Source organism: Schistocerca americana, chromosome 3 (genome assembly GCF_021461395.2).
Source record: "Schistocerca americana isolate TAMUIC-IGC-003095 chromosome 3, iqSchAmer2.1, whole genome shotgun sequence".
NCBI lineage: Eukaryota > Metazoa > Arthropoda > Insecta > Orthoptera > Acrididae > Schistocerca > Schistocerca americana.
Window position 1 is genome coordinate 530,677,095 of NC_060121.1, and position 12,443 is coordinate 530,689,537.

Consider the following 12,443-nt stretch of genomic DNA (forward strand, 5'->3'; position numbering starts at 1 on the left):
TTCCACACCGGGGTAGATGCAAAAATGAGAAACAAATCACTGTACAGTGTACCATTCTAAACTCATTATTAAAATAAACTTTTGTGTTCGTGATCATCATTCTTTTGTTTGTCATTTGTTGTGCAACATATCTTTTCACCAAAGTTATATGTCACTCTACAGATCCCTCCCATTAGAACGATGATGCCATCTCTATTATAAACCACAAATAAACAGTATAATGAAAAGGATAGTTGCTACCCACCGTATAGTGGAGGTATTAATTCGCAGAAAGACAAAACAAAAAGACTGTTGGAAAGTTAGCTTTTTGGCCAAAAAGGCCTTTGTCAAAAATAGACAACAACACACACACACACACACACACACACACACACACACACACACACACACACACACAAAACCAGATTCTGTCCAGCTGCCAGAGACTGTGCTCATGTATGTGTGAGTTGCATTTGCGTGCGTGTGAGTATGTTGTCTACTTTTGACAAAGGCCTTGTTGGGCAAAAGCTAACTTTCCGACAGTCTTTTTGTTGTGTCTTTCTGCAATTCAGCTTCTGTGCTGTATGATGCGTAGCAACTATCCTTTTCATTATGTTGTTATATTCCATCCTGGATTTTCCACAAACAAACAACGAACAATTGAAGTTCAAAACTGTGACATTTTTAAATACTTATGTGTGGATTCTTCTGGTACTTCTTGGAAGAACAATTCCATATTTAAGATTGAATAACAAGCACTGTTTCTATTCTACTGATTTTTGTTCATTTCAAATTAGTTTTCAGCTTATTGGGCCATCTTCAGGAAACAGCTGACTAGCACTCAAAGGGACACTAGTTCTTAGGTGATCAAACATTATAAGCAAATATACAAACCATGTGCATAGTGTGTCATGCATCAAGCTTGTTTCTTAACATTGAAATTACACTTTACACAACTGAAAACGCTAAACACAGTAAATAAACTGCACAATGTTATAGGTTAAATGGTTATAATGCTAAATTTTGTGAGGTCTTGGCATTGATAGAGAGAGAATGAGCACAAATAATTTAATTTTCAGTGAACACCCAAAGGCATGTAATGTATGGAAAATATAATCAGAAACATTAGGATTAGTTTTGTATTTGGTATTTCTCTGTGTCAGGTTGTTATGTCTGTGAAAATTGTGTGAAATAATTTTCCAAAATGCTTTGAACAGTATGTTGTGATATACAAATTACAATGTTTGCCAGTGAAGTGTTGCGTGATGCACATTAGAGTAAAACATGACAGGTTCTGAAAGTTTGATTTATTACTTAGATCAAACCAGTCATTATACCTGTTCGACATAGTTATCTGTATATTATTTATCAAGAAACTTGTCACAGTACTAAAAAAAAACTAATTTTTATGTGTACCTTCCAAAATTTGAAAAATGCTCTGTGCTGATTTGTGTGTTCGTTTTGGATTTTGTTGAATTGAAATATAACTTTTTATTTTGCATTTATTATTTCATCCTAATCCCAATCCTACCCACTGATGCCAAAGAAGTTTGATATAAGTAAGCTTCAGAGTGACATTTGCAGTTCCTGGCTTTCATATGTATATTTATTTTAGAGGTATTTTTTCCACATTTGTAGATTACTTTTCAGTGCTTGCTAAATATTTATTTCCTTCCCTAGGATGGGCAGATGGATATTTTAATATCTGGTGTTCAGAAGAGAAATAGAGCACTTGAGGGAGATGAAGTTGTTGTAAAATTAGAACAGTCTTCAGAGTGGAAGGTAATAAATGTTATTTTGAAACTTCGTTTAAATTTTATGTAGCCATTGTGAGATTACACAGAACTTGGTCTGTTTAATAACAGTGTAATTTGTAAATTTCTGATAGAATTCTGGGGTGTTTTTGAGTGTGTATCATTGTACAGAAGAGATTTTGGAAATGTATATTTTATGTTCTTTTTTTCAGCCGAGATTGAGGAAGAAGAGCTTAAAGTAGAATAACCAGGCAATATAGTAAAACTGTTCATACATGACAAGTTCAAACTCCTGTTTATGAACAGAAACTTGTTTGCACTTCTATAAAGTAATTAGTTTAGCTTAAAAAAAACAGAAAGGGAATCAAACACTTTGGGTATGAAGGTGGGAATGAGGTGGAGATAGGCAACAATTGTAGGGGTATTTAATGAATTGGTGGTATTGATAATGCAAGGAATGCCATAAATATGTGTTATGAGGAATTGTCAGTGTGTTACAGGCAGTTTATTCATATGGAAAAGTAGTGTTGTATTTGTTCTCATGTGTAAATAATACAAAATATTTAAAGTTGAATGACTGGACCTGCTAAAAGTCCCCCAGTCGGTGTGGAAGTGGGCCAAGGTAGACAAACTGTTGTAACTTCATAATTTTGTCACTGACAGCAGCTGTAGTGGCACCAAACATCATTACCAACCATTCTTACATAATTTAATCATATCAAAATTAACATACCAAGAACAAAATTTCTCTGGTAGAGTAATGTGGAAGAACACTGTTAATCAGACAACATTTCAATTAACACATTGAAGTTCAACCACTTAGAAGAATTTCGGCATGGAAAACAGGCCATTATGTGAAGTGTTACTTTGACATAAGTTTGTGATACATCATAAAACATAATACGAACTTAATTGATAGATTTGCAAGTTTTAAAATGATGATGACAGGAAATGTAATTATCCTTAACAAGGAAGTGAGAGGTGGGTTACTGTGCAATTTCACAAGTATTTTGCTTTTGTATGTAAAAATCTGAAGTATTATAGTATTCATAGAGGTATATCGTGATCAGCACAGTAGTAGTTTGTATCTCTTCTGCATGTTGTACCAGTAAATTGTCTCATCTTCTCAAAACAAATCTTGGATACCCATGTTGGATGCTGCTTGGTCATGAAATTCATCTGTAAAGAAGATGAGATTAAGACAAATAAAACAGATCTAAATTGTAATTACAGCAGCAGTATCTGTAGTAACAATATTAGCGATGGAAAAATTGTGGCAGACTGCAGTTTACCTGAATATGAATGTTCAGACCATTTCCAACGCGGATATTTCTCCCTCCGATCCAGAGTTATTGAATTCTTCCTCTTCAACTTCCAGAATTTCTTGCTCACTCAACAAACATTACATTTTGTAGCAGAATTGCAACAAACTGCAGAACCTAATGAGTACATACACAAAACCAACAATGGTGTATTCACATAATGGCTCAACGAGTTGTAACAGCAGCTGTTACATTCACTACTGTTTCTTCAAAATAATTTTAGAAATTGACAACAGAAGGCAGCACCTGTTAAGTGACAAGTAGTGAGACGTCCATACAATACTTTCATTTGAAATGAGTTCAGTGTTCAAGCGATAGATGGCTTGCGCATCGAGAAAATTTCTGCCTGAGTTATACTTGGGCAAGATCTTTTGAACTCAGTGTAATGGCCAAAGTTATACTCGGGCTTGGTTGCCAAAGTGTTAAGTTCACTTGACCAACTGTACTAGAGTCTGCAGAGTGTGAAATTGTCATCTAATCCATTATGTGTATTGCAATACCTGAGAGCACAAATTACTGTTGAATATAATCGAAAGATGATCTACCAGAAGTTGGTTTGGTGGTTACAAATGTTTTATTTCAGGCTGGAGCAATCACTATGTCGTTATGAGGCCTTGTGTGAATTTTTATTTCTTCAGATTTCCCAAATATAAAGTACGGAATTAGGCGCATTTGGTAACAATAAACATGGCTATTACAATAGTTGTATACGGTGATGGCTGTGGTCTTAACTTCAGGAGTCCGGTCTACTATAAATTTACAGCTTTTAGTGATGATTTCCAAGTGTTGTTATAGATATGGTAGCAGGCTGAGTGAGACAGAGATGAATCAGCTGACAGTTAGTGCACACCATATAATTCAGTGCATATTCCCAGTAGGAAATGAGAGATACAAAATGTTATTAATATACTTCCAGCAATTCCAAAGTTGATAGAAAGTGGTACCATCAGCAGAGTTTGTAGGAATCAGATGCTAGTCACAATCCATTCATGAAGGATACATGCAGCAAAAGCATCGTATTAATTTATATTGACCTTTGCATGCTGTGCAATTCCAGTCAGTCAGAAACTGAGAAAATGGGTTATATGAGGTGATGCAATAAGTTTTACTCTGTGGAAATGAGTACTTGGGCAAGTGACATTTATTCTTAGATTCCTTCATGACATAAATTTGTTCTTAATGCCAAGATGCTGCTGCAATGTAAGTTGAAACAGACTCTGGGATGCATCTGTCCTGCATCATCATCATCATCGTCGTCATGCCCTGCATCATCGTCGTCATGCCCTGCATCATCATCGTCATGCCCTGCATCATCATCATCATCGTCATGCCCTGCATCATCATCATCATCGTCATGCCCTGCATCATCATCATCATCATCATCATCATCGTCATGCCCTGCATCATCATCATCATCATCATCATCATCATCATCATCATCATCGTCATGCCCTGCATCATCATCATCATCATCATCATCATCATCATCATCGTCATGCCCTGCATCATCATCATCATCGTCATGCCCTGCATCATCATCATCATCATCATCATCATCATCATCGTCATGCCCTGCATCATCATCATCATCATCATCATCATCATCATCATCGTCATGCCCTGCATCATCATCATCATCATCATCGTCATGCCCTGCATCATCATCATCATCATCATCGTCATGCCCTGCATCATCATCATCATCATCATCATCATCATCGTCATGCCCTGCATCATCATCATCATCATCGTCATGCCCTGCATCATCATCATCATCATCATCATCGTCATGCCCTGCATCATCATCATCATCGTCATGCCCTGCATCATCATCATCATCATCATCGTCATGCCCTGCATCATCATCATCGTCATGCCCTGCATCATCATCATCGTCATGCCCTGCATCATCATCGTCATGCCCTGCATCATCATCATCATCATCATCATCATCATCATCATCATCATCATGCCCTGCATCATCATCATCATCATCATCATCATCATGCCCTGCATCATCATCATCATCATCATCATCATCATGCCCTGCATCATCATCATCATCATCATCATCACCACCACCACCACCACCACCACCACCACCACCACCACCAGTGTTCTGCCAAAGGCAGGTTTCCACATGGTAATACTCCATGCTCTGCTGTCTTCTGCCACCCTCTTCAGGAGGTGTGCGTAATTTCTGCTTCCACTTATGCCATCTATCATCTTATATATCCTCCTTCCTCTCAGTCTCGTCAGACAAACTCTTTCCTTACTTACTCTTTCCATCCAGCTTATTGTCCCCTTTCTCCTCCACATCCACATGCTTCTAGTTTTTTTTCTTCTTTCTTTACATCCTCTTATCTCAGTGTCCATTTTTCTGCTCAGCAGTATGCCACACTCCCCACAAAAGGCTTCCAAGTCAGTTTCTCAGACCTTTATCTAATTTGCCACAATTTCTGTTGAATGCCCCTTTGGTATAAGAATGTGGATTTCCTGATGTCATCTAAAGTCTTCAGTGATTGTACTTCCAAGATATTTAAATGCTCTTACATAACTAATAATAACTTGTCCTATCTTAACATTTACCAATCTCCTTCCTTTGCCAGTCGCCATACTTTTTGTTTTTGATGTATTGTCCCATATTCCACAAAAGCTTTGTTCAAATCTCTTAGCATTTTCTTTACGGTTCGTTCACTTTCTGCCACTAGTACCACGTCATCAGCAAACCTTATATATCCTTTTGTCTTTCCAACAATATACATTCCTCTCTTTCTATCTAAGCCTTTTGCAATAATTTCTTTCGGGTATAAGTTGAACAATAAAAGGGAGAGTCAGCAACCTTGTCTAATGCTCCTTCCATTGCTGCTTCTTTCCGACATTTCATTTCTAATCCTTATTCTTTCTTTCTGTTGTAAATATAGCTTCTGTAACAATCACCTATCCCTAAAGTCTACTTGTTCCCTCTTGGAAGTATCCATCAGCTTGATACTTTGCATTCTGTGGAAAGATTTTTCCAAATCAATAAAAACAGCATAAATTTCTCTTCCTTTTTCAATATATTTTTCTCTATGATTCTTAGCAGGCCAGTAGTATCTCTTGTTTCTTTGAGAAAAAAAAAATCCAAACCTTTCCTCCCCAACCCATCTATCCAACTTGGCGTAGAGGCTACTGTTCAGCACTCTCAGAAATGTATTAGCTGCATGAGAAATTAGCCTGATACTTGGAAGCTCTTTGCATTTTTGGCATTTCTCTTTTCCTACATTGGTGTCATTACTGCTGCAAGGAAGTCATCAGGCCATTTCCCTTTGTCTTGTATCACATTACAGGTGTAAACTATTTCTTTTCTCCTCTGCTTCCAAAACTCTAAAAAAACTTCTGCCGACAAGTTATCGATTCCAAATTTCTTTCGATTCTTCATCTCCTTCAGCCCCTTCCCTCCTCTGCTTCCAAGCTGCTGTATTTCTTTCCATTTTATTGCAAACATTTCTTCTCTTCAAGCTTGATTTCAGTTGATATTTGATCTGCTCAAAACATTCAGTTGTTCTTGTATCGTTCGCTCTTTTGTATTTCCATGTTCAGTCTTACTTCTTTTACTTTCAATAACTATCCCTAGCCAATCTGTATATTTCTCCATTTCCTCACATTCCGCTTCCATGCATCTTTCTCTTGCTTCTTCAGTTTCTCTTCTCAATTCATTATTCAGTTTCTTGTATCCTTAATTTTCTCGTTTTTCCATTTTTCAGTTGTTCTTGTTTTTTAAAACACATTTCCTATAGTCAATTCTTTCCTGGTTTCTGTGGACACACTAATTCTTAGTACTTCTTTGGCAGAGTCCATGAGTCCTTCCCTCATTTTAATTCACTTGTCATTTACACATTCAACTCCACCTCTTTCCAATTTTTCAAGAAACCTGTGTTCCAGCGCCTTGAATATGTTCAAGTTTAATCTTTCTTTTGCTTTACCACTCCACACTTTCTGCAACTTCACTTTTATTCTTCCCACTATGTAGACTGTTCCTGGGTAAGCTCTGCCATTCATCAGACAGTTCCTAAATCTTTCCTGTGTCAATCTAAAATCCAACTCTGCTCAAATTTGAGATCCAGGAATAACATCCACTTTTGTGATTTTCAAATACCAACTACTAGTAAGTTTTCTTTGCAGAAACTGATTAGTCATTTCCTTGTCTCATTTCCTATCCCTAATCCAAATTTTTCCCACTGTTTCTTCATCTCTTTCTTCATCCTCTGCTGGTTTCCAGTTCCACATAATTGATAATGCAGGTATTTTTGTTTCTATTTCTATATCAGTACAGTGAAACCCCTATTTTACGTTTTCATGCAGTCCAGACTTAAAAAACATAAAACTGAGCAAATGCAGAATCAAGGAAAAGTTACAAACTCCAAAATATGAGCAGAAACATATATTAATTGGCATATATGATTAAAAATTGTACCCTCTCCAGTACAGTGTACAAAATCTATATAAGCAAAGGAAATTAAATGTACAGTACAATGTTTATACAATAATTTGTGGTAATGAATTTCATCAGTTCTTAAAAGATCACAGATGTGTAACAGCAAGTAAAAACTTGTCCAAAAATTGAAATTGGTATCTGGGTACAAGCTAATGGAGCTATTTTCTGACTTACTACGACCAAAATTATACATCAAAACATGCATTTTTGAGAGGTCTTCCCTTTCTGATCACCCTGAAAAAACAAAAATTGATGAACATGGTGAACAAAAGTCAAAACTGTGAAGTACGGTGAAAGGCATTGGTATCTAACATGTGGAAATGAGTGTTTTTCTTCTGTAGCCAATGGCAGTCCACGAGCGCAGTGACCTGAGTGTGTCCAGCAGGCGAACTCATTATACTTGTGTTAAAAGCCGCTTTTATACAGTCGACTTTCTTCTCTTAGTTGACTACTCGCGACAAGTGAAAGTGGCTCTACTGCAGCACCCCTGGCATTTTATTGGAGTGTTGTCTGTTTTGAGTAATCAGTTTCATTTACACATCTTTGCTCAAATTGCTGGTGTTGTGAAAGCTGTCTGCTGTGGAGTTTGGTATCTGAGTGGTGAAAGCAAGGTTATGAGGGACTATCCTTTTTATGGAAAATTTGAAATGTGGTAGCAAAACGTAGGAAAAAGCAATGACAATAGAGTTTATTAACGACCAAAGTAGAATTCATAGCGGAAATTCTTGTCTAATGTCATGTAGTAAATTACTCACTCTCCTGAGAATATGAAAAAGTCCGCAGTTCGTGGTTTAATGGCTAGCATTGCTGCCTCTGGATCACGGGGTGTCTGGTTCGATTCCCGGCTGGGTCAGGGATTATATGATCTCATCATCATTCGCGAAGTACTGAGACTGGAAATGGAAAGATTCGGAACTTGTACAGGCACTGATGACCACAATGTTGAGTGCCCCACATATCATCATCATCATCATCATCATCAGAGTATGAAAAGTGTCATCCAACCATTTCAGAACACATACATTTATTTGCTCATGACATTATAGGCTGGTAAACACATGAGACAGTATGTTGTGTTGTTGTGATCTTCAGTCCAGACACTGGTTTGATGCAGCTCTCCATGCTACCCTATCCTGTGCAAGATTCTTCATCTCTGAGTAACCACTGCAGTCTACATCCTTCTGAATCTGCTTGGTGTATTCATCTCTTGGTCTCCCTCTACAATTTTCACCCTCCACACTTCCCTCCAGTACTAAATTTGTGATCCCTTGATGCCTCAGAATGTGTCCTACCAACCGGTCCTTTCTTCTAGTCAAGTTGTGCCACCAATTTCTCTTCTCCCCAATTTTATTCAGTACCTCCTCGTTAGTTACGTGATCTGCCCATCTAATCTTCAGCACTCTTCTGTAGCACCAAATTTCAAAAGCTTCTATTCTCTTCTTTTCTAAACTATGTATTGTCCATGTTTCATTTCCATACATGGTTACACTCCATACAAATACTTTCAGAATGGACTTCTTGATACTTAAATCTATACCCAATGTTAGCAAATTTCTCTACTTCAGAATTGCTTTCCTTGCCATAGCCAATCTACATTGTATCTCCTCTCTACTTCGACCGTCATCATTTTGCTGCTCAAATAGCAAAACTCATCTACTACTTTAAGTGTCTCATTTCCTAATCTAATTCCCTCAGCATCACTTGATTTTATATGACTACATTCCATATCCTTGTTTTGCTTCTGTTGATGTTGATATCCTTCTTTTAAGAGACTGTCAGTTCTACTCAACTGATCTTCCAAGTCCTTTACTGTCTCTGATAAAATTACAATGTCATCAACAAACCTCAGAATTTTTATTTCTTCTCCATGGATTTTAATTCCTACTCCAAATTTTTCTTTTGTTTCCTTTACTGCTTGCTCAATTTACAGATTGAATAATATCGGAGCTAGGCTACAACCCTCCCTCCCTCTCTCCCTCCCTCCCTCTCTCTCTCTCTCTCTCTCTCTCTCTCTCTCTCTCTCTCTCTCTCTCTCTCTCTCTCTCTCTCTCTCTCTCTCTCTCTCTCTCTCTCTCTCTCCCTTCTCAACCACTGCTTTCCTTTCGTGCCCCTCGACTCTCATAAATGCCATTTGGTTTCTGTACAAATTGTAAGTAGCCTTCTGCTACGTGTGTTTTATCCCTGCCATCTTAAGAATTTGAAAGAGAGTATCCTAGTCATCAATGTCAAAAGTTTTCTCTAAGTCTGCAAATACTAGAAACGTAGGTTTGCCTTTCCTTAATACATCTTCTATGATAAATCATGCCATGCGGGTTCTAACATTTCTACAGAATCCAAACTGATTTTCCCTAAGATTGGCTTCTACCAGTTATTCCATTTGTCTGTAAAGAATTCGTGTTAGTATTTTGCTGCCGTGACTGATAGTTCGGTAGTTTTCACGCCTTTTGACGCCTGCTTTCTTAGGGATTGGGATTACTACATTCTTGTTGAAGTCTGAGGATATTTCACCTGTCTCATACATCTTGCTCACAAGATGGTAGAGTTTTGTCATGGCTGGGTCTCCCAAGGTTATCAGTAGTTCTAACGGAATGTTGTCTCCTCCCGGGGCCTTGTTTCAATGTAGGTCTTTCAGTGCTCTGTCAAATTCTTCACACAGTATCATATCTCCCATTTCATCTTCATCTACGTCCTCTTCAATTTCGATAATATTGCCCTCCTGTACGTCACCCTTGTATAGACCCTCTATATACTCCTTCCACCTTTCTGTTTTTCCTTCTTTGCTTAGGTACAGGTGGTTCTCTTTTCTCCAAAGGTCTCTTTAATTTTCCTGTAGACAGTATCTATCTTACTCGTAGTGATATATGCCTCTACATCCTTACATTTGTCCTCTAGCAATCCCTGCTTAGCCATTTTGCACTTCCTGACGATCTCATTTTTGAGACATTTGTATTCCTTTTCACGTGGTTCATTTACTGCATTTTTATATTTTCGGCTTTCATCAATTAAATTCAGTCCCTCTTCTGTTACTCAAGGATTTCTACTACCCCTAGTCTTTTTACCTACTTGATCCTCTGCTGCCTTCAGTATTTCATCTCTCAAAGCTACCCCTTCTTCTTCTACTGTATTTCTTTCCCGTGTTCTTGCAAGTTGTTCCCCAGTGTTCTCTGTGAAACTCTCTACAACCCCTGGTTCTTTATCCAGGTCCCATTAGCTTAAATTCCTACCTTTTTACAGTTTCTTCAGTTTTAATCTACAGTTCATAACCAATAGATTGTGGTCAGAGTCCACATCTGCCCCTGCAAATGTCTCACAGTTTAAAACCTGGTTCCTAAATCTCTGTCTTACCATTATATAATCTATCTGAAACCGTCCAGTATCTCCAGGCCTCTTCTGTGTATACAACCTTCTTTCATGATTCTTAAACCAAGTGTTAGCTGTGATTAAGTTATGCTCTGAGCAGAATTGTACCAGGCGGCTTTCTCTTCCATTCCTTACCCCCACTCCATATTCACCTATAGACAGTATGTAGAAAGCAGTAAATAGTGACTTTTTCCTTCATCCTTTGTATGTTGTGATCTTTTTTCTAGGTGCCAAGTAACAGTGAAAATTAATTTTCTTGTCCAGTAATTCTCAGTTTTTCACAGTTGAAATAATTTTCATTTAAAATGTGTTTATCTATTTATGTTCTTATGTAAACACAGTAGGTTCTTTCTCTGTGAAACATACACTTTTTGCTTTCAGATATTTTGTATCTCTTGTAGGAGAACACTTGTAGGCAAAAATATCAGGACCTTGTGTAACCTTCCAGTGTGCCACGAAACAAAGAAAACATTACAGTAAAGATTAAGAAGACACAAAATCACAAAATCTATTTCTGTAATAGGAGTGAACTCAACCAGACTACGTTATAACTTCCAGTGTTAGCAGATGCCACCATAGCTGCCTGTCTCTGCGCATGTGCAGGGTGCAGCATACTCAGACATTTAGAACTCTACGCTCTGGAGAATCTATAGATCATTGACATCATGGAGGCACTCACATTGTAATTTTTTGCTGATTTATGTGCAAGTGCAAAAGGCACATGCACTTCAAATAGTCAGTTTTGACCAGTGATTCACTCATGTCAAACTGGATCAAGTCACTTGTGTAAAACTAGCGTAGTGTAGTGTGGTGGTTGCGCTGGCTGTTGGGTGGTGTAACAAGTTGCCAGCCAATAAGAGCTCACTAGTCAGAAATGACTCACAATTCCTTGATTCTGACCAAGCGTACTACGAGACTCAGTGTTTAGATTTAAAAGCTTGCTAAATATGACACACCTGAAGTATGTGCAAAATGACAAGACTGAGTCATAAGGTGGCAGCTAGGCCTCTTTGTCACAGATTGTCTCAGCCCAGGACGTTGCGTCGGCTGCCCTATTTTTCCTTTGCTTCCACAGCTTAATAGTAGTTGTATCATAATTTCACAGTGAAGTTAAACATTGCAAATAGTGTTGACAACACCAATTGTGGATTACGTCAGCATTTCCTCTCATGTCTCCCCTCTCCGCAATGGCCAAAAATATTCCCTTAACCCCGTCACCAGCCATAGTGCGAACCATCAGTCTTTTGTGCTACTTATCAACTTGTTCAATCACAACAAATGTAAATAGAAAGAAAACGGCCTGAGGTACACCTTACTAGGAAGACATATAAAATCAGGGAATTTGTAGCTTTGTTTCTATGGGTTGTTGACAGCCACCACACCGCACTAAGATATGTAAAATGATCTCACCTCCTGGATGAATGGAGAGGGAGAGTGGGCTGTCAACACTGGAATGCAGGTACGGGCGGAAGCATTTTGTGAAGTGCTGAAAATATACTTTTCACACAGATCATGTGCTGTGTCACACAGAAATAGAACCAGGGTTTTGTG

General features: G+C 38.0%; 1 protein-coding gene across 1 annotated transcript in view; it reads left to right on the plus strand.

Annotated features, from left to right (window-relative positions):
- Window positions 1-12,443, plus strand: part of LOC124607412 (DIS3-like exonuclease 2) — a 198,625-nt gene that overhangs the window by 42,597 nt on the left and 143,585 nt on the right. Inside the window, exon 5 of the mRNA XM_047139737.1 lies at window positions 1,660-1,761. Coding sequence (XP_046995693.1) covers window positions 1,660-1,761 — 102 coding nt within the window. The remainder of the gene's footprint in view (window positions 1-1,659; window positions 1,762-12,443) is intronic.